Source organism: Chelonoidis abingdonii, chromosome 20 (assembly GCF_003597395.2).
Source record: "Chelonoidis abingdonii isolate Lonesome George chromosome 20, CheloAbing_2.0, whole genome shotgun sequence".
Taxonomy (NCBI): domain Eukaryota; kingdom Metazoa; phylum Chordata; order Testudines; family Testudinidae; genus Chelonoidis; species Chelonoidis abingdonii.
In genome coordinates, this window is record NC_133788.1 from 23,248,166 (window position 1) to 23,274,129 (window position 25,964).

The 25,964-nt window shown below is 39.1% G+C and overlaps 1 protein-coding gene across 3 annotated transcripts in view; it reads left to right on the forward strand.

Annotated features, from left to right (window-relative positions):
* The first annotated feature begins 24 nt into the window (after positions 1 to 24).
* FAM222B (family with sequence similarity 222 member B) overlaps positions 25 to 25,964 on the forward strand; it is a 32,769-nt gene continuing 6,829 nt past the window's right edge. Inside the window, exons 1-2 of one of the 3 annotated variants that reach the window (XM_032788716.2) lie at positions 25 to 43; positions 19,300 to 19,427. In XM_032788716.2, coding sequence (XP_032644607.1) covers positions 19,346 to 19,427 — 82 coding nt within the window. In that variant the 5' untranslated portion in view covers positions 25 to 43; positions 19,300 to 19,345. Of the gene's footprint in view, positions 44 to 431; positions 508 to 19,299; positions 19,428 to 25,123; positions 25,629 to 25,964 lie in introns of those variants that run through there. The other 2 variants (XM_032788715.2, XM_032788720.2) reach the window with 2 other exon arrangements.

The window sequence follows — 25,964 nt, forward strand, 5'->3', positions numbered from 1 at the left end:
GGCTGTGGGGGCTGCCTGCACCGCGCCTCCGAGCCGGGCCCCGGTAAGGCTCCGCGGAGCAGGGAGAGCCCGGTTCTGCTCGGCCGGCTGGGGGGCGGCGGTGCGTGCAGGCTGGGGCAGGTCTCCGCGCGGCGGGGTCCCTCCCTGGCCACTGCGCCTGTGGACCTCCTCTGCTTTTCCTCTTGCGGAAACCGGTGAGCCCCGATTTTCCTGGCATCTCTCGCCGCCTCCTCTCAGGCAAATAGCGTCTGTGAAATGCTTCCTCCCTCCGAACTTAATTTGACCCTATTAATTTTTATTGGAAGGGTTATAGTTAAACCCATCCATTTCTAAATTTTCTTTCCCTGTTCTGTCAGAAGAAAGGACTCTTGGCTTTGATTTTCTGGTTTGCATTCACTACTGTCCATCTAGTTTCGCCTGAACCGGCTCTAGCAAGTGAAGCAGATTTGAGGTACTTCATTTCTGGTTTGGGCCTAAGCGCCCATATCATAACTTTGGAGCTATCCTGTAAGACAAGGAAGAGCATTTGAATCCGGCAGAAATAAGGGTAGTGCTGATTTTTGACACTTAAAATAATTCCTAAATGGATTTCAAATGTCAAGCTTTAAAATTAATGCTTTGTAAGCAACTGGTGCATATGTGCTAATTTAGGTGGCTATGCTGATTGTAAACTTTCTATAATTAGGCATTTCCAACTAAACATGTGGAACAAGTATCTTTTATATTGATTAGTCATGCCAGCTCTTGGCTAATGTCTAGTGCAAAATACTAAGAGTTGAATATTTTTCAGTAAAGAATCCTGTGGCACCTTATAGACTAACAGACGTTTTGGTGCATGAGCTTTCGTGGGTGAATACCCACTTCATCAGGTGCATGTCTTCATGAATTTTTTTCAGGCACTTTGGAGGTATTAATTAAAGTGATACAGAGTTCATTCTAGTAAGCGAAGCAAAGATTCCAGAGATCATTGTAACCAGAAGGTAGTCAGTAATACGGTGCTGTATTAGAGACTAGTGAGTTCTTATTGCAGCATTGGCATGGCTTAGGTTCAGCAGCCACAGAAACTGTAAACTTTAAGTAGAAAGGTCTGTTCTTAATTAACTGATATCTTCCGCTTAGGAAAATAAGCTACATTTGCTAGCGCCTTCAAATACCTGTGATGAATTTTTTTTCTTACCACCCCTGATACTAGGTTAGTAACTGTTGCATCATCATGTTTATTTTATTCTCTAATAGGAAGACAGTTTTTGTGTATTAAAGTGCAATGTTTGGGAAGCCTGTGAACTCTAAAACACAAATGAGCATTGCAGCAACTATTGCAACACTGTTGGGTTTCTAAAAGCTTTTATTATTATTTTTAAATATGAGATTTAGTTGAGCAGGTGAAGTGACAGCATCAGCTTGAGACACTTAGAAGGCATTGAATTGTGTAGGAACCATTGAGTCATCAAGTACCTTTTGACTTCCTAATAAAGGTAAAGTCACAAGTTTTGGTGGGGCTCACATTTTTCATCTGAGAGAGTATTCAGCCCCCTACCTTTATGAAATTGTATTACATGACTTTAATTTATTTTCTGTTTAATTTTTTATCTTAAAAAGTGATAGTAGTAATATGCTGTATGTCAGTGTTTTCCCAGAAGAACTGTACTCAGAAGGTGAAACATTCTGCTGTATAATCATAGGATATCTACACTAATCTCTATCATTTAACTTAGATGCAAAATAGGAAACAATTATATGTGAAATCATGACTTACTGTAATCTCTGTAGCTAAGTGGTTGAAACACATTGCACTACTGAGACTGAAGTAGCTGCTTTAATTTTTTCCTATGGCATTTTTTGTTCTGTCCTGGTTATTTATGAGCAGCAGTGCTTAATGGGAGGAAAAGTGACTTTTGTTCTCTTCCCCTATGAGAGAACCTATATCAAAGCCTTCAGAAATATAAATTGATTCCTTTCAAAAGCTGAAGGAAAGGAATAAGATTGTTATTGAGTTTCTTAACGATCGAGTAGCAGTGCCAAAACCTTGCATGATTAAATGTTGGGGGTTTTTTAAGGTTGGGGATGGGATCTTAGTGCTCAAGGTGGGAGAACAGTGGACAAAGCAGAACTGAATACATTCACATGGAGATTTGTATTATGATAGTTTTTAGCTGTTTCAAGCTTGTCAGATGCTGAAATTAAATCCTGTGTGTGTTTAGAGAGGGGGTTATTCTATGAGTTTTACTGTAGGAGGCTTAGTTTGAGAAAACTGTTTACAATGCCTCTGAAATAGAGGGTAGAAGACACAGTGGAGTCTGTCTGTTTACTGCTCAGATAAGGAGGTGGAATAGATTGCTGGCCTGTTTCTGAACTGTCTTAATGAATGGTTGCTAGGCCCATTGCATCTCAATCAGTTTAATCCTCAAGATGTCATTTACAGGTCTGCTCTTTGTGAGTGCCAGAACTATGCACTTTCAAACTGTACTGGTCAGAATTTGCTGGCAAAGCAGTCTGGAATTGCTTGTTCAAGAATTGGGGGGGAGGGGGTGTCTATATATAAATACTTATTTATTGCTGGGTGATCCAGTTTTAAAGTGCCTGGTGTCACAGGGCCACCATTTCATGGACATGTGCTAGATGGTGTCCAGTGATAAATAAGAGACAACAATATCATTAGCATCTTTTCTAGATCAGTTTAGTATATAATTTACTTGTTTGACATTAGATTAAGTAAAAGAATTCCTTATTTTAAAATTTTGACTGCTTTCTGTCTTGTTGAAGTGTTTATATCTTGGCTGAATTAGCTAGGGCAGTTTTTTAGGATTAATTTTTGAAAACTGTTAAACTGAGGAAAAAGTATTATCTATCCTATATCTGAGAAAATAGGACACTGCAAATACTGGCATAAATAATAAATTCCCAATTTAAGAATCTTCCTGTGAAATTGGGGATGAAAGTCCATTGAAGCAGTATTCAGGAAAGTAATTATATGTTTTGTATATTATGTAAATGTTTATTCTGGCAGTATAGAGCAAAGAAAAGTAGTTTCCCAACATGGTTAAACTTTAACACCCTGTTTAAAAATAAAATACTACGGCTCTCTTTTTAAATTTTCAGTGAAAGAGATTCATCTCATTGCAAATAAGAATGTGTCACTCTTTGCATGAGCTAGCTTCCTTTTTCATGGAAGATTTCCTTTAAATTCTGCATGGTAGGAGTTTGATCTCTGTAAGTGCAAATTGAAGAGTGAGTAGTAGTTGGAAAATGCTTTGGATTTGTTGAATGTTAAATGCATTTTAGTAACATTTAAATGAGATCTGAGTTTGTTGCATAATTATATTACAAACTGCGCATGAAAATTTAAGGTAGAAACTTAGTAGGCCTTATGAGTTAAACATATTTAGGCATAAATGAAAACAATGTAAAAGCTGCTGCAGAAGCTAATGTGAGCCTCTTGAAACTGAAATTTTGAAAATGATTTGAAATAGTCTTGACTAAAGTGAGATCAGTATATTTAAAAAAAAAAAAAGAAAAAATCACAAGGTGTGCTTTTTCAGATGGAGCATATGCAGTCTCCTGTATCACCAGCAAAACCAAGCCAGCATTTGGAGTTTCACTGTAGGAAGGAAAAAGTCCTCTAAACAGAATGGTGTGAGATCATAGAGTACTTTTTATATAAGTGAAGATTTTATTATGTGCTGTGGATCGAGGGCCTGTCTGTAAAGTACAGCACAGGAGTGTTAAGATCAGATTGTAAAAAAACAGATGATTTGCCTAACCTGTCCTTCAGTTGGCTGAAATGGGCAAGGAACACCTGGCAGTTAGAGAATTGAAGTACTGGTGCAATACTTTGGGAACAGGGTTTCTTCTTCATGACATGACTCTGCACATCTCCACTGTGAGATTGTCTTCTGATCCGTGGAGACAGACCCCATATCAAAGCAGCAAGCTGTTAGAGGAGTGTGTGCCTGTCACTGTGCTCCAGCATCCTAGAAACAAAAGTGCAGAAGTCCCCACCTCCAACTATACCCCCATTCCTACCTTGAGAGAATGGATACTGAACCTCATCTTCTCCCTACATTTCGATTTATGTTGGTATTGTGTAGACAAATATTTCACATCCCTGCTACAAAGTTTGATCAATGTGTATATTCAAAATTGTTATCTGGGAATATGTGGGATTAAAATCTTCATTCTCAATTGTATGAGGACACCTGCTCCTTCTTGCACCTCTGTTGAAAGATCCTTCCCTTCCAACTATAGCAATTGCCAGGAGAGATTCATAACTGTAAGCTTTGGTGACAGATTGTCCTTGTACAGATTTTGTAAGGATTGAGTTCTAAAATCTTATCCCAAAATCTTGACTCTAGTGGCTTCCAAATTTCCTTTAAAGCAAACACTTTGCTGAGCCTCTTGATCTTCCATGTTAGGCTTGGTGGTGCCCCTTGAATATGAAGAAAGCTATTGGTTATTTCCTTGGCAGTAGAAAGTTTTTTTTTTTTTTAAATCCTCAGTTTTATTATGGTGTATTAGAGAAAAGAGCCAGTACTTTAGAGTGCATCTGGACTGAAAACAGATCTTTTTGAATACAGATGGTCTGTGCTTACTGAAGATCCTATATGAGGAGAACTTAAAGCTCTTTCTACGGGAGGAGTGGCTAGCAGCTTCTTTAGCATCTATTTGTTGTGTTCCATTTGTTGAGATACCTACAGTTGATTCCCACCTTTCCAAAGCATCACTCTATCAGTATTCATCACAGATCCCATTGAATACCTCATTCTAAGAGAAAATGTTCACACCTCTTTTCAACTACCAGTACTCAGCCCTTTTCCTAAGGATTGTCACTGCTAACTAGTATCTCTCAAAGGGATCTGTGGGAGCAATATCACAAAGGAATAATAGGTTACTTATTGAAGTACCACTTGTGTTTTGAACTTGTTTCTTCTGCAGATCCCCACTGACTCTTCCCCCTCTATTGGAGATTTAAAAGGTGTGCCCTTGGCTCCAGAATGCTGGAGCAACATATTTCCCTATCTGTCTGTATCCATCTTTTTGCCTCTTGTCTTTTACTTAGATAGGGGCATTCTGGAGTAGGCACTGTCATATTATTCTGTGTTTGTACAGCACCTAGCACAATGGGGTCCTGCTCCAGGGGTGGGGCCCCCGAGGGTTACGGTAATGTAGGTAATGCGCTCCTTTGGCGTTTGCTTTGAAATGGGTTCTGTTGGCAGATCATGCGCTGTTAGAGGAGATCAGTGGAGACAACACATTTAAAAAATGTTACTTTACCTCTTCAGTTTCCCTTCACTCCTCTGAAAATAGCTTATCCAACACTGTATCTGAGCTTCGTTGATTTGTTTAGTGAGTCTGTGTCACTAGGATTCAGTTACATCACATTTTTTCTCACTGTGTTGTATGAAGTATGAGGAAGTTTTTTTCAGAATTGCTCTGATTTCTAGTTTTACAATTTTACAATCTCTTGATCCGCTCTGGAAGTCAACACCTGAGCACCTTTTGTCTTACTCCCAGGAAGTACTGCATCTTGTTCCTTCCTCTTTATCAACAAGTGTAATTAATACTGTCTTTTATTTATGCCGTAAGACATGGAAAAGGAGCAAGACTCTTCAGTAGTGGGAAACAGACTTACATGCGTAATGGAAATATTTTAGCCTTTAAATTCAAATTAACATAAGGAATATAAACAGTTAACTTCTGTGTTGGACGTGTAGTGAGTCAGTTCTGGTGATAAAGCTTTCGATTTCAGACTTTCACTTACCTACTGAAGGTTGGCTAAGCACATCAGTAGTTAATACTGTCAAAATTTGCTTTAATGTCAAGCCTTTTCTCTTAAATTAAAGCTTTAAGCATATATCAACTGTAGAAAGCAACATTAGATTTAAGAAAATAGCGTTCAGTGGTCTCTAAGCAGTTTATTTTTGCCTACTTTGTAAGCAGTCGATAGGTCAAACTGAATTATACAAATATGGTAATTCACTATGCATTTGAATAGGGCTCAATAGTGCAGGCAGAGATGAGAGATTGTTGCCATCCAAGTGGTTTATGTAATATTTTGAGTTCCATTTCTAATGCCCCAAAAAAACCATTCTGACTTTAGTTGTGTAAGGGCACACCTGTTAATTTCCTGCTGAGTTGCATCATAGGTGAAAGAGTTCCAGGTAAACCATAAAGCACATATTTCTGCCAGGCTGGATACAACTTGTGATTAGTGTTATCCTTTTCAAAATCAGGGCTGCATTTGACAGCATTCTTGAATTTTGTTGTGTGCGTTACTTTTCCAGAATATTTGCTTTAATCAGTCTCTCTTTGCATTAAAGAGGCAGATTCAGCTGTTCAAAGCAGGTTGATAATTGCTTTTCATTAAAGGTACAAGTGCCAAAGAGTTGAGCATGTCTTCCAAGAAGAAACATTAATTATAACTTCTGTAGAGCTTTTATCAATCACATAGTTATAAGCCATATGAATGCAGTTAAAGGGAAGTGGAAGATTTTACCTTTCCGCTACCTTGAAGAGAGTGTTTTGCAGACAGGTCAGTTTCTTCATGGTCAAATTTGCCTGGAGATTGATATTAGGAGACACAGTAACTCCTCGCTTAACATTGTAGTTATGTTGCTGAAAAATGTGACTTTAAGTGAAACAATGTTAAGCGAATCCAATTTCCCCATAAGAATTAATGTAAATGGGGGGTTAGGTTCTAGAGAAATTTGGCTGCAGCGCAGGGAACTTAGAGGGGCTGCCAGTCCACTCTGGTTACAAGCCCCCACCAGTTAGCTGCAATGGACTGCTCTTCCTGCAAGCAGTGGACAAAGCAGGCGACTGTCAAATGACATTAGAAGGGAGCATTGCACAACTTTAAACAAGCATGTTTCCTAATTGATCAACAACGTAACAGCGAAACAATGTTAACTGGGACGACTTTAAGAGAGGAGTTACTGTAGTGGTTGTGGGGCGGGTCCATAAGTGGTGCTCTTTCTCAATCAGTACTGGACCAGTGCCCTTGCATAGTGCTAAGACTGAGAGGTTGTGTGTTTCTGGAGGTCTCACTCTTTGTAGGAGATGTAAAATAGTGGTCTCTACTTCTTTGGTTTGTTACATCCCAGATTACTGGGAGTTCTGCGAATGGGTACACTGAGGTCCTGTCATATCTACGCTACAGCTGCAATTATTTTGTTGGGGCATTTGTCAAATGTGACACTATTTGGCTTTGGTCCCACACACCCAGCATAGTTACAACCTGGTTTGATTCTATCTACACATAATTTGTCATCAGAACTTGAAAAAAACTACTGATCAAAGGTGAGTAGGAAACTTTATTTGGTAAGTGGGAAAGCTTCAGACGAATTTAAACTTTCTCTCTGCAACCATAGATTTCTTTCTAATGAGAATCTGCATGAGGTCATGCTCTGAAGTTCTGCCTTTCTGAGTCTGCAGACAGACATTTCTGGCTCTAATACTTTGGGCTTCCCAAAGTCTCTTGCATGTTCTTGGCAGTTTCGCTGTTGCTATTCTGAACTGTGGGTAACAGCAAAACTGGCAAGAAGCAGCAGGTCTTTTCTGTTCCAGGGGAAAGCTTCAAATACAGAGACCTTTGCTCAGGGTAGCTAGGAGGTGGTTGGTGTGTGGGTGAGTGTGTGCACCCTTTTTTCCCATTCAGAAGCTTTAGAGGGTGGCCTTCCTGTTTCTCAGAAATTTACTAAATGGAAGCTGATATGAAAAATAGGTCTGGGCTAAGACCATGGTAGGACACTCAATACCTTCACCCTTCCCAGTAGCTGAAGGCAGGAGGCTGCTCCTAAATCCTTCCTGGTGTTGGTCCACCCCTCTTATATCAACTTTTGACTATCAGGTGTCTAGCAAAGTTTACTATTACTGAGAATATTTTTATAGCAACTTCCATTTCCACTTTCCAAATACTAAGCTTCACCACCTGCCCTGTGAAGTAAGAAAGTATAGATTCCAAGGCCAGGAGACACCACTGTGATTATCTAGTCTGACTTCCTGTATAATGCATGCCAAAGAATTTCCCAAATAATTCCTAGAACATCCCAATTTTATAGATGGAGAAACAGCTGTAAACAGGGTATCTCATCTGTTCCTCCCACCCAAGAAACTACTGCATTGTAATTGGGTTACACAGTTGTATGGAAGCTGGGACCTTAAATTCAGTACTAACATAATTTAATACTGAATCAACTATTTGCTTTATTGAACATGTCCACGTCACAGGCATCTACCCAGCACCGACTATAAAGTCCTCTCCCAGCATTCATCAGGCCTGCTGTACTAGAAAGGTGCCATAGTGCCTTTCTTACTAAGGCTGGACTTCGCTTTTCATTTTGTTTTGAATGGAGACTAGTGTCTCCTCCCCAAATTTACAGTACATTATCTGTGGATAAAGATTGGATTTTCTGTTTAAGTTAAAATTAATTTAAAAACTAGGAGTGTTTTCCTTCTGCAGTGTCTGGCTACTAAATGGCTGAGTTATTCTTCAAACTTTACATATAGTTAAAACTTGTTACCTGTTGGTTTGAATGTACATTTTGAAGAAATTTTGAGTGTAATTAAGCACAGGAAAATAATCTTTAATGATCTATCTTATTATAGTCACAATTTTCCTTACTCAGGATGGCTACCATTTCCCAAAACTTACCGTGAGTAAACTGAAGCTACCCAAAGCATGCCAAGCTAGATCACATCTTGAGTAAACTTTATTTTATGAGCTTTTAAAAGAAAAAAAAGTAGTGCTAGAAGGCCTTTGTTTTGAAAGTCCCTTTATAAAAGGAAGAGGAATTCAATGAAGTCTGAGTAAGTTAATACAGACTACTTTTTGGATACAAACAAGTTGATTTTCCTATTTCTTTCCAAACTTTCAGGGTCCAGGTAGTCTCTCTGCTTAACCCCAGACTGGGCAGTGCATGTTTGTTTCAAGTGTGATAGAGTGCTCTAAATACAGCTTTGGAGCCTTGGCCAGGCCCTGTAGTCATTCTGCTTACTGTCTATTCTACGTCTCCCCTTCTTTATCCTAGACTAAGGATAGACCTTCAACACCTGGTAGGAGCTACTACCTACATCTTGTTGCCTGGTAGCTCACATTGCATATTTAAAAATGCAAAATTAACTCTAAAAATAGATTTCCCATGATTTGGATGCTTTCAGTCCACTAAAATGAACCATAGATTTGGGATGTGGCCATAAAGGGGAATATTATCTACCCTACCCTTTGATCTTTGCTTATATAAGATGAGAAATGCTGTTGTGTTCTGAAACATTGCTGTTAGAGGAATAGAGGCTAAAGGCGGGGATTGAGAAGCTAGACTTCCATGTTCTGTCCCTTGCTTTGCCACTTCCTCCAAAGCCTCAGCTGATCTGTTCATGTAATAGGGCCCCCATCACTGGAGTATACAGCACCTTGCAGACTTCAACTTATCCTCTCATACCTGACAAGAAAGAGATTATCCCTTATATAAGTGACAGTTGAAGCTCAGAGTGACTAAATGACTTGTCTAAGATCACATGGCAGAACCAGGATTTATAACCAGGTCTCATGAGTCCAACTCAGTATCTTAATTACAAGACCGGCCTTCCTTCTGTTTAATTTCTGTCTTGATTTTATGCATCTGTAAAATGGGATATGTGCAATTCATGCCTGTCTCAGAGTGATTGGAAGGCCTAAGTAGTGTTACTAAGGTTCATTGAGATGCCTGTATGGAAGACCAAGAGTTAATAATTAAAACTGGAAGCAAGCTGTAAAGGGGTGGAACCATTTTCTGGTCTTTTGGCTAGCAAAAATGCAAAATATAAATGGGCCAACCAGCAAATATTAACCTAAAAGCTCCCCTTCCCCCAACCACCTGCATGGGTCTGAACACTAAAAGCAGTTAACTGGCTCCATTGCAGCAGAGATCAGCGACGTCCACTCCTATAGCAGGACAAGCTATTGAGTTTTTTTTCAGGTAGTAAATTATCAGTACTAAAAGTATCTTTAGAGTTAACCTTTCTACATAGTCAATAGATACATTATGGAATTAATCAGGTGCTGCTATTTTGGATCTAGGTAGTTATGAAGTTAGACTGAAACTATGTATTTTAGACACTCTGCACCTTTGTGTTCTGATTTTTTGTTAAAACATATTTAGTGAGAAGCATTGTTAATGGATTTATTTTAGCCCAACTAACCAGGCATTAGTGGAATTGCATGGTGGTTTGCAATGGGCAAGCCACACAAACAATTTCATGTTTGTCCGCATCATTGCTAGCAGCTTCCTTTGCAGAGCAACACTGTCATTCAGATTAGGGCTTTAGTTCAATTATGTCTAAGTAACATTTATTGCAGAGAGCAGTGATAATTACTTCCAAGTCAGTTTGTTGGCTGTGGTTATCCCAAGGCTAAAGTACAAGTTGGATGAATTTTAATAACTGAAGTGATGCATTGATCTTCCTTTTTTTTTTAAGACCTCATTTATACCAAAGGCCAGAAGCTATGTAAAACTCCATTTTACAATTAAAACCTACTGTTCTACTCTTCAGCAGATGTGTAGTGCTGTATTTTAAAATCCTATTAAGACCAGCCTAAAATGACTTTTTATATTCAAAAATCATTTACTGGAGCTTGCTGCATTATCACAATAAAATGGATTTGATGGTACTGATGTCATTCACAGTAATGCATAACTGTTATGAGATTATAGGTGTGATATTTTAGTCTTTTGGCTGCATTTTAACTCCTGTTCAAAATTACAGATATAGATTTGAAACAGGGTAGCCCTACTTGATAGCTTTCAAGTCCATAAGGATTGTAATGTTGCCAGTGTTTGTTTTGTGAACTCTTACTTTAAAGCCCCTTAGTTTTCTGTTTTGAATGTTACCTTGGGTGGGTTGGGGAAAAGGGCAAAAAGTGGACCCATATACATTTCAGTTTCTTCTTTTGCGCTTTTTGTTAATTTTGTTGCCTGACTCATATTATAAATGGTGGTCAGCCTGAAAGGTGAAATTGTTTTCAAGCAAAATCTTCATTAAACTGCAAGGAGCAAAATTGATTTTATTGAACTGCTTACAGAGATCTAGAAGAGGACCACCTTGATTCAGATAATCAAAAACTTTATATTGGTAGAAGTTGATGTGACACTTCAGCTCATACAGAAGGCAGGTCTCCATTGTTCATTGCTTCTCTCCTTGTTTACTCCCAGATACACTTGCTTGAGTGATTTATTGCTGTATCAAGAAAAGCTGCCTCCTCTGTAAGGTTACTTTGCAATTTTCTGCTTATAAAATGTTAAGAGGCTGTTGCATGTGTTGTCTATGAATAGAGTGCTGGTTTGATAGTTTAGTTATGAAAAATGGTTAGATATGTTCAGTATATTGTTCCTCTAGTAGCGGACAGCAGAGATCCTACACAAGGATGTTTCTGTGTGGGTTTCCAGAAATGGAGAGGTGGTGGAAAATGAGAGAAGGGGAGAGCAGGAAGTCTGGGAGATATGCTGATGATATCAGTCTAGACTTTGTATCAAGTGGTGAAAGTGACTGAAATTGTAATAAATACCAATGTTGGCTAGCAGGGATGGTGTGTGGTATGCATGTATGCTCTGAAAATGTAATGCAGTGCCACTTGGTGTGTATTATGAAAGGAGACACAAACGTAACCCCTAACTACTCCTACTTATATATGCTGATTCTTAAATCACTGACCTTCTCAAACTGATACTTGTAATGCTCTGACCTTTTTGAAAATTTAGAATTCTTCCTTTCAGTATTGTGTGAATTATGAAAACAATTCCTGCCCATGTAATTAGTACGAATATGCTCAGGAGAACGTCGTATATACTTCAGCAACTAGACTAGGGTGTGGTTTGGGAGAGCAAAAAGGAATGAGCATCAGACTTCAGTAGTCTGTAGTTTTGTTGTTGGTATCTTAACTGGGAGTAAAGAAGACAGTTTCACTAAGAGCATGAAAATCAGCTTGCATTCCGTTAGTTTGTAGCAGGCACTTACATATGCTTGTAGTAAAGCAACTTTACAACCCTAGTTTGTCCTGGAGCATTTTATACAGGCTGAACTTAGTTATGCAGTGTGTATTTGGGATTTTGTCATAATGCATTGTTACTATTTATGAAATTTTAATGCAGCTTCTCTATGAATAAGGGGAAGAAGTGAAGCACATCCATGAGCCATAAGTACTTAAAGCCCTCACAGGGCTTAAAGGACCCCAGGGTGCTGGAAACGTTTAATAGCTTTGAGCTTTTCTTTTGTGTGGGCAGCTTCTGTTACCTTCTCAAATCTCTGAGCTTTGTGACCTTAGTTGTGAAGGTCTATAGTTAATGCTGGAATTTCAAACATGCATGTTTATTTTCATGAGTCTAAAGTTAGACTTCATTCACCAGCTTACGTTTTTCTAAATCAGACCTGTTTCTCATATTTCATTGGCCTATGTCAGTTTTGTGGGGACCATTTCCTTTGCCTGTGTGAGAGTTTCAGGCGGTATGGTATGTTTGAAAGCTCAGCAAAATCTTTTAATTTGAGCATGTGATCTATTTATTTAGTAGCAGAACTTGTGAATTAGAGTAATGGGACTTTACTGCTAGCACAGGGCTGTTAAGAACAAGTAGTTTACTCTATGCTGTACAAGACACCAGAGGCATCTATGTTCCCCGATACAGCTGCCGTCTCTGAAGTTTATTTTCCGGTTGATAAGCATAGAACTTAAAATTTCAAGAAGATTCTACTATGGCAACCTCTGAGAAGTCTCTTGCTAAAACTGATGGAGCCCTTCCATAGATACCTTGGTTTAAGATGAAGTTAAGTGTAGGTCTCTTTCCCCTGTGACAGCTGAAATAGTTGACAGGTTTCAGAGTGGTAGCTATGTTAGTCTGTATCAACAAAAACAACGAGGTGTCTTTGTGGCACCTTAGAGACTAACAAATTTATATGGGCATAAGTTTTCTTGGGCTAGAACCGTTTCTAGCCCATGAAAGCTTATGTCCAAATAAATTTAAGTCTCTAAGGTGCCACAAAGACACCTCATTGAAATAGTTGAGTCCACTCTGGAAATGGGGTACAGAATGCTTTCTACTACCCAGACAAAACTGTACATACTCTGCCTTCTTCATCTCAATTGGCAATTTAATGGTGGTAAAACATACTAGGGGCATTCATGATTAGTCCAAAACAAAGCATAATAAATCCAGAAAAAAAAATTCAGCTAAGGCATGCGAACAGCCCCAACTCGGCCCTATGGTGATGAGCTATAATAACTACACGTTTACGATGATGACAGTCTAGTGTTGTGCTCCCAGATTAGATGTGATGAAGTTTTCAGGAGTCAATGTTTTTATCTTTTGACCTTAAAAATCACTAACGGAGTTTTTTTGTCCTGGAATGTTTGTTTTTAAAAAAATATTTTAAAATTTCACAAACAAGAAGCCCAAAGAGACTCTGTGCAATATTTCTAGTGATTTGATTATATGTAGTGTCAGCTTTAAATCTATTTTTATACTTAACTTTTAAGGGCAGATTTAGTGATACACGGGGCAGCCAGAGCACCCAATTAATCTGGGTTTTCAGCTGCTTTGCATTGCTCTAGCAGCGTAAAGCAGCCATATACTGGTGAATCTAGTTTTTCAGTCAATTACAAATTAGTGGGCTGCGTTAGTGTGTGAAGAGCATTGGAAGGGAGCAAAGAAAGCTCAGAACTGAGTCCTAATGTGTCCTCTGTAGCTGCCTCAGTTCCCCCAACAATGCTACCTCAAAGGACAGTGGTAAGGGGGGCCTTGCAAGCACTGATGCCCAAGATAGTGTGCAGCCTTGGAGTCATCATAAAAGGGACAGTTGTGCCTGGTTCAGTTTCTCTCCTACTGCGGACTCATTCCAATCAATAGAGCTGATGCTTTTATTTCAGCTGGTGAGTAAGGGTTGAGTTGCTTCTGTCCCAATGGTCCACTCAAGAGTTAGCTGACCCTGTCTCTAGCCTATATAATTATAAAGTTAGATAAAGTGTTTGCATTAATCTATTATGGAGATCATTAAGGACAAAAAGACCTGACATACATTTATTAGAAAACATATTAATTTGTAACTGATCAGCTAATGAATTTACTTGTAAAATCTTAGAGTATTCATTGTGTTCTCAGAGTACGTTCAGGGGCAGGTATACTGTATTTTTCATTTAAAAAAGAGAGAGCGATTGAAGCATGTCTTAAAGGACAAAATGGAGCTCAGCTTAACTATGGAGTCATAACCAGTTCCTCCGTAATGTTTTCTTAGCACTGCTAGAACACCTACATTGCTTCTCTTAATATCCACTGGTTCCCTGGCCATTATGAATTAAATTATTGGCAGTCAGCCTACAGTGGAGACCAAGAAAAGGTGGTGGTTCTTTTAAAATGCTTCCATTTTTTTAAAAAAAATTATCATAAATAAGTCTGTCTTTTAAAATATGTTTTGTCTTTGTCATCACAAATCTATGTACAGATCTCCTATATTTAAAATGAGTAACTTAGCTTGTGGGCTCCTACGTAGAATGAACTAGGCAAAGCTTATTTTTGCAGCCTTTTAGCAAACATAAGCTGTGTGTAAGTTGTAGATGAAATGGAATTCTCAACTATGTAAATTGGTATGCCTTGGACACCAAGGAAATGCCGCTTTCCTCTGATAGGAGTCTGACCACTCTGAACTTTCTGTTGTCTTGGGCTGCTCTTAGCCACTTGTTCACATTTTTAATGTGACATTGTCCTGTTCATTGCTGTGGGTATGTGTATGGCATTGATGTGCGCTGTGGCTCTTTAGCAAGAGGTTTGCTCCTAAGAGTCACAATACTTTAAGACTATAATTCTATTTAAAGACTGAACAGTTAAATGTATCCTCTGCATATCTCACTCTAGGAAGTGTTACTTGTTCAGTCATAAAGTATTGTTAGTGCAGTTTATGTGGTGGAGCTCCTTTTTGGGGGGGGGGGGGGAGCACATACAAAAGTTGTTACATAAAACAGAGCAGTGGTTCTCAAACTTCTGTACTGGTGACCCCTTTCACATAGCAAGCCTCTGTGTGCACCCCCCTCCTTAAAAATTAAAAATCCTTTTGTACATATTTAACACCATTATAAATGCTGGAGGCAAAGCAGGGTTTGGGGTTGAGGCTGGCATCTCATGACCCCTCCATGTAATAACATCGTGACCTCCTGAGGGGTCCCGACCCCCAGTTTGAGAACCCCTGCGGTAGAGGCTAAGAGCTGTTTTAACCATGAAATGAGAGAGCACCAGATCCTGGATTAGCCATTGTTTTTAACAAAGTACCAATGAGATGCTGACAGGACCTGATGATGATTAAAATCTTCTACATTGCTGAAGTTTGCGTTGGAACTCTGTTATCTTTGTTCATTGTCTACTCTTCACTGCGAAACAGGCCTTAGTTATGCCAGACTTGTGAAACTAATAGAGGAGTGAGGACAGAGAGCGTAGATACTTTCTGCTGAATCTGAGCTTTTGCTTACTCAAGTGAAGCAGTAAAAGTATATAAAGGAAGAATGCCAAAGTCTGTGGCAATTTATAATGGTTTTGTCATCTTTGGTTTAAAAGGCATCTGAATGCTTGTTTTGTCTTTCGTTCTTGTTGGGCATAATTTGGCAAAAGGAACTGTCCACAGGATGCCAGGAAAGTTCTCATGGAATTCTGCAGCTTTGTTTATATTCATGAATAAGTTTTTTCTTCAATGTAGAGGCCAACCAACGTGTCTCTTCCTAAAATAATTAATTTAAGCTCTGGATGTGCCAGCACTGAGGGATTTTTTTAAATCTCATTGAGAACTCAGTTTGTTACAGGCTGAGACAAATTACAGGTTCAGGTTTAGAGGTCTTAAAGAAAATGCAAGATTAATGAATTTAATGCAGTTATTACCATATACTAATGATTAAATATAGAGCCAAAATGAAGTTGTTCTCTTGGTGTTTTGCATAATTATCTGAATTCTGCACTGCCTGGAGAGTTGTATGTATTTATATTTCCTTAGTGAATTTTCAAAGGGCTGTGTGTTTTGGGCTTGTCTGCCTCGATCAGTAGCTAGAATTGTCATGCTGGCTTTCAGTGCCCAAAATTATGGTGAGTTCCACGTCTACACTACACATAACTGGCACTTGTTTGCACGTGTAACTTACTTGACAGTGTACCTGGGAGACTTACTGATGATGATGATATTTTGAAAGTATTCATGCTATGAAGATAGTTTTTTTCATAAATAAATATTTGCAGAGAAAAACCTATAGGATTTCCAGTGCTTGGTTTTGATCAATCGGTTGGCTCAATAAACAAGTTAATGTCTTATACAAATTGACCAACGGTTATGACATGGATAACTTTTGGTTATGTCTACACTGCAATTAATCTGCAACTGGTCTGTGACAGCTGATTCTAGGCTCAGGCTAAGGGACTGTTTAATTGTGGTATAGACATTCAGGCTTGGGCTGAAGCCCAAGTTCTGGGACCCTTCCACCCTACAGAAAGCTCTCTGTTTTAACAAAATTTAGTGTGAAGATCTGTGCTTCTGGGTTACACCACATGGCCTTCAGTGCATGGTAGTGGTGAAATGATAATTCACGGTTTCATTTATTAAAACTGTCATTTCAACACAAAGCTGTTTGGTTATGTGTGCTTTACGGTGGGTATGTCATGGAGTTTATGCACACAACTTGTGTATCATTGATGTCAGTCCCATTGATCTAATGGGAACTAATTTAGTCAAATCCAGTTTCAAATTCAGAAATTTTGTAGTACTCTCCAAAAAGGCATCCACATGGAGTTCTGGTACCCCTAGAGCTCCAGAGAACCTCTACCTTCTTGTTGATAGCCCAAGGTTCTTGAATATTGGTAGCATTCTGTGGTGTTCTCATCTTCTTCATTGCCCACGACTGTTAGCCTATGGCTACTCTACAGCTATGTCAGCATAACTTCTGTCACTCGGGTGTGAATAAACCACCCCCCGAGCAACGTAAATTACACTGACATAAGTGCTCATGTGGACAGTGTTATGTTGGTGGAAGAGCTTCTCCTGCTGACATAGCTTCTGCTGCTCGCAGGGGCTAGAGTAGTTAAGCCAAAGGGGGAACTCTCTTCAGTTTAAAGCAGCTGCATTAGAGAGCTTACAGTGGCACAGCTGCATCGGTGCAGCTGTGCTGCTGTAAACTCTTTAGTGTAGCCATGCCCTTAGAGTTTCTTCTAACTGCGATGGCCACAGCTGATCCCATTAGACCATAGAAGTTGCTAAACTTCCTTGCTAGGATACAGGATGTTTATTCTCAGCTAGTTTCCTTGTAGAGGTAGAGGGTTGTTTCAAGTGCTTCCAACTGCTTGAAAAGAATTTTGTTAGGAAACTTAGATTCAAGTGGATAAAGTTTTTTCAGTTGTGAAGCCCATCACTTTTCTTCTACAAAATCTGTCTTGAGCAGTCTGAGCTTCAGATATTATCACTAAGATCTTGTTCACATGAGAATATAGCATCAATTTGTTAACTAAAGGTGGAATTTCAAACCAGTATAGTTAGGGATTTGCACCAGTTTCATGGACACTCATATTTTGGTTTAGTTGACATTAACTGGGAATAAATGTAAGCAGAACTGACACAAGGCACTCTAAAAGTTAACTGTACAACTTTAACGTAGAGACAAGGCCTAAAAGTCCTACCCACCGATATTTTTCAGCCATACACATCGCTGTGGAGACCTAGATTTTGGCCTGCCTTCTGTTAGTAGGTTTCAAGTTCATCATTCCCTTAAATAATTTACCCATGCAGTGCTGAAATTCCAGTGAAACATCTGCTTTTTGAGAGAACAGCACCTTTGTTCCCAGCACCTGGAGCAAAAAGGATTAACCTGTTAGTCTGGTGGCTGGTAAGTGCATGCAATCCACTGCCTTTATTTCCCCAAAGTCATCTTGTTGGCGTGGCAAGCACCTTGCGTAGAAGGCTGCTTTTTCTGAAGGTGCTTGTTTTTGTTTAACGAGGGTTCATGGCTCTACTGACTGAAGCACTTCCCACAAGATGGCTTTTTGTGCTTCTCTAAAAGGTGCAAGAATATCAGTTTAACTTTTTTTCTCCAGTATTAATTTTAAAATTATTTACCTGGAGCAAACAAAACCCAATCATCACTTATCTGCTGACCTGCCATGCTGATAAATGGGCTGCTGTATTCCATTAAAGTCAGGATATACAGTACTTGGTATGGCTTCTTGGTGACAGTTGATCATTTTTCATTTGTTGACCTATCTCTGTGTTACCTTCAAAGTACGTTTTAAAACATAAGTTAGTCTTAGGCACTCTGACATGGTCCTGGACAATCAGTTTGTGTTTTCTATCACTGTGTCCTCACAGGATGAAACCTAAGCAGATATGTCTGGTGTTAGTTCATTTATATCTGGGGTAATGTCAGTCCCACTAGCTGAGTCTTGTTAGTGTTATGAAGGGATTTAAAGGCTGAGTTATCTGTGCTGCAAAAGCCATTTCTTAACTCTATGCCTAGGTATAAATGCTTAAAAAGAATTATCCTCTTTAGGTAGATAACTGATGTGGACCTACAGTTTCTGTCTTCCTTCATTTTAGAAGTAGGTTTGATCTGTTTAGACCCGAGGCTGAAAAGGCAGTACTGTATAGGTTCCCTGTTAGGGGAGCTGTGTAACCCTGAAAGGGAACATAATGTGTGTCAGTTTTGCTCCTCTGTGCAATATGCTACATGCCACATAACTCTGGATATGGGTTATTCATCTGTCTTGTAACCTTTGGGGAAGCTATTTTGCTTATAGATAAAATAACTTTATTGCCTGGGTTTATTAGGTTGCAGTTGTGCAGCTTTCTCCATTATTCAAGAACTATAGCTGTTTTATGTCTTGTCTTTGAACAGCAGTGTGGTAACTTCTTTTTTTTATGCAACTCATTAGAACCAGGGTAGAAGGGCCTGTCATAGGAAATCCAGAACTCTTTTTCCCCTTCAGAATAACCCTGCAAATACAAGTGCCAAAATTTATAGTTTGTAGGTTAAATGGTGGTAACCTTCCAATACAGGTGAACACTGAGTGCCAGCATTTTTCATTTCCCAATAGTGTACAGATGTCCCATTTTAAAATGTCAGTTTAACCATTGCAACAGTTGGAAAGGACATTGTTTCTATAGATAAGTATAAGATATACTTTATCAACAATACTGCTAATTAAATTGCATTGGTGAACCATGGGTCCCCCTCTCACATAGGGATGGCTGTTTGCTTCTATTTCATCACAGTACTCATCTGTGTATTATAACCTTTTAATTGTCTCTCTTTTGTTGCAGTGTGTGGAGGAGTGAATGCCCCATGTTGTGTTAGTGCCTGTCTGCCATGCTGGCCTGTCTACCAGGACCAGGTGACCTCTCCTTTCAGCTTCTTTCTTACCCGCAGATGAACACTGGACTTCAGAAATGTGAGTGGTGGTTTGCCTTCAGGATGTGGTTAATTGTTGAATCTGGCACTGGTATAGCTATGAAATAAACATTTAGGTACAGCAAAAAATCTATTTAATATTTGTCTTTTATGTTTTGTCATGCCTTCAAGGCATCCATCAATAATGGTTGTGAGAAACAGCTATCAAAGTTCAAGCATTAGCAGCTAGACCTCCCTTTCCAGCGTTTGAGAGGTTAATTTTAATCATAGCAGTACAACACACTTAAATTCTTGCCTCTTTACTAAAAGCATTAGGCAGTGAAACAGTGCCTACTGATTTGACTTTTAATAGAATTTTTTTTTCTGGTTCCTTTTCACCAAATTGAATTGAAAAGCAGGCACCAATAGAAGTTAAATAATTGTTAATGCAGAGTTGCTGAAGTTTATTTTGTTGATATAAGGTTGTATCACATTCTAATAAAACACAAATAGTTGTAATCTGGCCAGTATTTCCAGTATTCAGAGTGCTGTCTCTCCATCCTGCTGTCTTTCCTGTGGCTTTTAGAATTCGTTCATAGAGTACAGCGGTAACAAACAAATTCACTTTCACTAACCTCTTTCATCCCTGTGATATTTGCACTAATATTTCAGGTGACCCTTCTATTCAGATGCAAGCATTAGTTTATTAAGGGAATGGTTTAAATCATCCTCTTTGTTCCCCCCACTTCCCCTCATCCTCCTGAGATCACTTGAGTCACAAATTGATTCTACAGTTGGAGTGGCAAATAAAAAACTGTTCCAAGAATGTTTGTTAAAGAACTGGGTATAAAGATCTCCTTACAGAAAAGTGCTTTAGCCTGTCCCTAGTATCTGCAACTTGTATATGGGGGAAATTCGTGTCTCTTCATTTAGCTTTTGATTTTGGACTTGCTATCACCTTTTCAGATAAAATGATTTACACTCCAATTATAGTCAAACTAAACAATATGTTATGGTCCATGACTTGCTAATTCAGTTTGGCATGGGACTGTTGAGGAGTAAAGGTAATAGTCTACTAGTTATATAACTGGGGCCTACCAGGAGCGAACAAATTCTTGAGACACGTGTGTGTCTTACATCACAGTAGTTGTAATTTCCCCAAATGTGCTCTGTAATTGCAGTAACAGTTGTGGCATTAACCCAATTAATATTAACGAGCAGTGGGAAGGACTGCAAGCCAGCCTAGGGAAAGAACCAGTTAAAGAATATTTAGATGTATTCAAGTCATCAGGGCCTGATGAGATTTAGGGTGCTTCAGCTAGTTCCTTTAGTAATCTCGGAACCATTAGCAACTATTTCTGAGAACTCATGGAGAATGGATTAGATCCCAGAGGACTGGAGAAGGGCATGCATAGTACCTGTCTTTCAAAGGGGGAACAAAGAGGGCCTGTGAAACTATAGACCAGTCAGCCTAACATTGGTACCTGGAAAGATAGCAGAACAAATTATCAATCAATCAGTTTTTAAGCATCTAGAAGATAATAGGGTTATAAGTATAGTCAGTGCGGATTTGTCAAGAACAAATCAATCTAATTTCCTCCTTTGACAGGGTTGCTGTCCTAGTGGATAGGGAAGTTGTAGATGTGATATATCTTGATTTAAGTAATGGTTTTGACAGTCCCACATGACATTCTCATAAGCAAACTAGGGAAATGTGATCTAGTTTAAATTATTATAAAGTGGGTACAAAACTGAAAGATAGTGTCAGTGATTTGTTGTCAAGCTGGCAGAGTTTTTCTAGTGAGATCCCATGGGGTCTGATCTGTTCAGTATTTTCATTAATACTATCCACTCCATTGTGCAAGTATCTTTTTTTATAAATTTTGCAGATGACACCAGCCTGGCACTTTTGAAGACAGGATTCGAATTCAAAACAACCTTGAAAGTTGGAGAATTGGTTTGAAATCAACAAGATGAAATTCAATATAGACAAGTGCAAAGTACTACGCATAGGAAGGAGAAAGTCTAATGCACACCTACAAAATGCTAGAATAACTAGTGAGGTGGTAGTACTGTTGGAAAGGATGTGGGGGTCTAGTGGATCACAAGTTGACTAGCTGTGACTAAGCTCAGCTTATGTTGGCATAACTTATGTCTCTCAGGAGGTGAATAAACCCTCCCCCCCCCTCCCCCCCGAGCAACATAAGTTACACAGACATAAGCACCTGTGTGGACAGGTCTGTCGGCAGGCGAGCTTCTGCCAGCCTAGCTCCTGCCACTCATGGAGGTGGTTTTATTATGCTAACAGGAGAGCTCTGTATGTGCAGGCAGTCCCTGTGAGTCAACACTGTGGTGCAGTTGCGAAAAAGGCTAATAGGATACTTCTGTTAATACACCCCAGAATACTATGTCAGACACAGGAGGAGATTGTCCTGCTCTACTCAACACTGTTGAGTCCTCAGATAGAATACTATGTCCAGTTCTGGACCCCACACTTCAGGAAGGGTATGGACAAACAGGAGAGAGTCCAGAGGAGAGCAACAAAAGTAAGATTTAGAAAAGCTGATCTACGTGAGGTGGCTAACAAAGAAATGGGCATGTTTAATCTTGTGAGAAGGAGACTGAGAGGGGGCCCTACTACCAGTCCTCAAATACGTTAAGAGCTGCTCTAAAGAGACTGATCAGTTTTCCATGTCCACTGAAGGTAGGACAAGAAGTAAAGTACTTTAATCTGCAGGAAGGCACATTTAGGTTGATACTAGAAAAAATATTTTCGGGTAGTTAAGCACTGGGATAGACTGCCAAGGGAAGTCGTGGCATCGCCATCATTGTCAGTTTTAAGAATGGTTAGATAAACTCCTGTGAGAGAGGGTCCTGTCTCAGTGGAAGGGTCTGGGCTGGGCAACTTCTCAAAGCCCCTTCTAGCAGTACGTTTCTGTGGTTGCAGCAAGACCATGTGCCCAGAACGGGGCTTTCACAATGTGATATGCAAGTAGACTGCTAGCTAATAGCATTCCCCCACCCCCACCCTCGCTTCTTTCCCCCTTTCCATCTTAATAATATATGTAGTATTTTGTCTTTTCAGTTGAAGTATTGCTGACTAAAACTGCCTGGGAGGGGATAGAACTTAGTGCACTTTCTCACAAAGAAAACCTACAATTTGTTAAAAGGCTTCCTTGGTTGGTGATCACTTCAGAGTATTGGAAAGCTTCATATTGAAAGGACAAATTTAGTGAAATCTTAATATATTTCCTTGGTGAGATTAGGGTGTGAACTGTGGGCCAATTTCATGCTGCATTAGTTCTATATTTTCTAACGTTAACAGGCTAGCATCTCTTAGCTTGATATTGCCAGCTCTTTCTAGGCACTGCTTAACATTGGACTACCATAACCTCATTTAGGCCTTGTCTACACAGGGAAAAGCCTGCAGTAACTACTCCCACATTTACTGTGGCCGTTCACCGCATGACTTAGTGCACAATAATGTACTGCACTTTGGAAGCGCATTAAGCTAAACTGTCCAAGAAGTGCTCAATAAGTGTGTCCACACAGAGAGTTAGTGCTGAGTAGCTATTGCAGTATACATTTGCTCCCTAGCTTGCTGCTCACTAATTTTCCTAGTGTAGACAAGCCCTTAGTGAAGAGTTTAGGTACTACGTTTAAAAGAATTTAGCACATAAAGGAGCTGGCAGGTGTTTAAACAGCACTAATCCTTAGCAGTTCCAGTTAGCTCTGATTTATATTGAAAATCAAGATGCCCCTCCGCGACAGATGTGTGTAAGATTATTTGGTGCGTTTCTCCAAATCTAGTATATGCATAAATAGTCTTGCTCCTGGCCAAAGGAAAGCTGAGTTAATAAGCATTTTTAATGAACAATGCATGGCTTTTTTGTTGTTTGTGGATGGCTGAGGAAGAGGATTTGAAAAAGTGCCATGCTTTTTATAGAAGCCTTAAGAAACTGTTTGACTACACTCGATAACTTTTGGTAGTACAAGTTCAGAAAGCCTGAGGAATTTTTCTAGGTATAGCTCTCTGGATCACATTGCTCTTGCATTCTATTTAAAGCTCTACATAGTTACCTTCTTTTCTGCCCACCTCCAAATGAAGGGCATTTTTCTAAGGATACTGTATGAAGGAGGAGCTGCTAGATGACTTGTAAATTCTCTTTTTGAAACTGATGGAGGGTGTGTGTGTATATATGTATGTGTGTATGTATATATAATATATATTAAAGACTTTGCAAAAAAAGAAAACCAAAACAAAACTCAATTTTGTAAGATTTCAAGGGAAAGCAGAGTAACCCTGAAATTTGCCCTTCACCCATGTGTGGGATTTCTCATTGGTCTCTTATCTGCATTCTTTCTTTCCTTCTGCTTCTTAAATATAATACCAAAGACAATATCAAAATACTTGAGGCAAAGAATGTATTGTCAAAAAAACAAAATGCCTTTTTATTGGGCAATTATCATAGTTTCCAATGCTGTAAAGACAGGTGCCTCAGGGCCTTAAAAGAAAAAGATTGATTGAGGAGATGATGATGGAGTAGCCACAGTTGAGACTAAGTGTGGGTTTTGTATTCCTGGACTGAAAGACAAGTCCACAGGCTAAAATTAACTCCTGCCCAAAGACTGAGGACTCTCATTCAACCGCTGCAATTTTTCTGTAGGTTTAGGGCTTTACCCAGGAATTGAGTGTAGCTCTTCTTTTTTTGTTTTGAATTTGATTATTGTAAGGATCCTTAAGGCTTGTTATACTTTACTGAATTTTAATGAAAACATAACCATAAGTAGGTTACAAAGCTGTGCTTTAAAGCCCTAATGTGAAGTGCACATAAAGGAAAATGTTAATTTTGTACTGAAATTAAGCAGAGAATCATGCCATTGCTAACAGGAAAATATTTCTGATATTGAGAGGTGCAGATCTAATTGTTGTATGGGCTCGCACAGAAATGTGAACTGATCACAAGTGATGAGGATGGTAGGACAGCAAGGACACATTTTGTTTAAATTATACTTGCTATTTTCCTATTCATTTGGTCAAATGAGCTAATCTGTTGTGTTTTTTCTATCCTACCTAATCCCCTGACTTCTTCACTGTAGTCTTGGAATCCCTGTACTGGTTCTTTAGGTCCCCTGAGTACACCTTGATTCCTATTTCTGACTTATTCACAGTTTTCTCTGTTTTGTTGCCTAAATTGATCCAACAAAGATTAGAGTCTACTGTGAAGAAAAACTACTATTGTAATATAATTACATTTTACGTCATATATGGGAGCCTCAGGAATACATTCACTTGATCCGTCCTAAGTAAGTTATGGATGTTTTAGCTAGTTCAGGGCAAGAGAGGTATTGACTCTGTAAACTAGAATTATATAGGAAAGAAGGGGGGAAGGTGAGGGAATGGGTTGTTAACTTCAGAGAGGCCTGTTCAAAGGTAATTTGAAAAATGGTTTGTCAGTTACTTAAGATGGGACATTGGGTTTCGTCTTGGCACATGTTTAACTTGAACTGAGGCTTGTTTTCAGTCTTAAAGTAAAACTATTTAAGGAACTTTGGAGTTCAGAGCTATAGATGATAGACGCAAACTGTTCAGTTTTGCATATTAAAATGTGATAAATATTTTAACTGCTTCCTTTGTAATGCATTGTCAAAGTACACCCAAGACCTTATCTACTGGAAAGATGGCAAACTATCCAATATACTTTGTCACTAATAACATTCATTACCCAGTTTGATGCTGAACTTCTGAAAGTCTTGTCTAGTTTTTCCATAGAATGTAAAAGAAAGAGGTCTTGAAGTGTTGAGTAGAAACTCTATCTGAAATTGGCCAAGTTCACACAACCCATGTTGCATAAAGGCATGGATTCCCTTCAGCCTGATCAGTTACTCTTTCATCAGAATTACCTAGCACATTTCCAGGGTAGGTATCTCTGGAAAAGGCAGAGAAGATCAGAAGGAATAGAACTACCTGCTAAAAATAAAGCCAACAAAGTTTTGAGAGCTGCTGACAGAAACCTGGCAACAGAGGAGTAGCATTGCTAAGTCTAACTTGGAGACAATCCTGACTTCATTAGAAATGCAAGAGCTCATTCAAAAAGAAAGTTAGAACCTGCATGACAGGGGGAGGTGAGACATGAGAACAAAGAGGATGTTTGTTACTGAAATACTCATTTGATATTTCTCTTATTAATAGGGAGGGTGGTAGATGCCAGTGCTTAAACACCATGGTGAGAGACAGCTCAGAAACAATGAAGATGGATAGGTAAACTGCCAGCTGCATATCTGAGTGCATGCTGTGCTAAAGAAACAACTACTGTAGCTTATAAAGGATGTATTTAATTTCGTTATAACTGCTTCTCCTTTTGGTATCCATCACATCATCTCTTGCATTGCCCTTGGTTTCTAAGGACAGCTTTTCTCATAGAAGCAGTTCCCTGCCTTCAGTTTTAGAGACTAAAATAATATGCTTTGCAGACAGTGATTGAATGGGAGCTATTAATGCTGCATAGACCTTAACCGTTCTTGGCAGATAACTTCTTCTTTGCTTTCCAAAAGGCTATAATCAAGTGCATATGTTCAAGCAGAGATTTACCTCCCT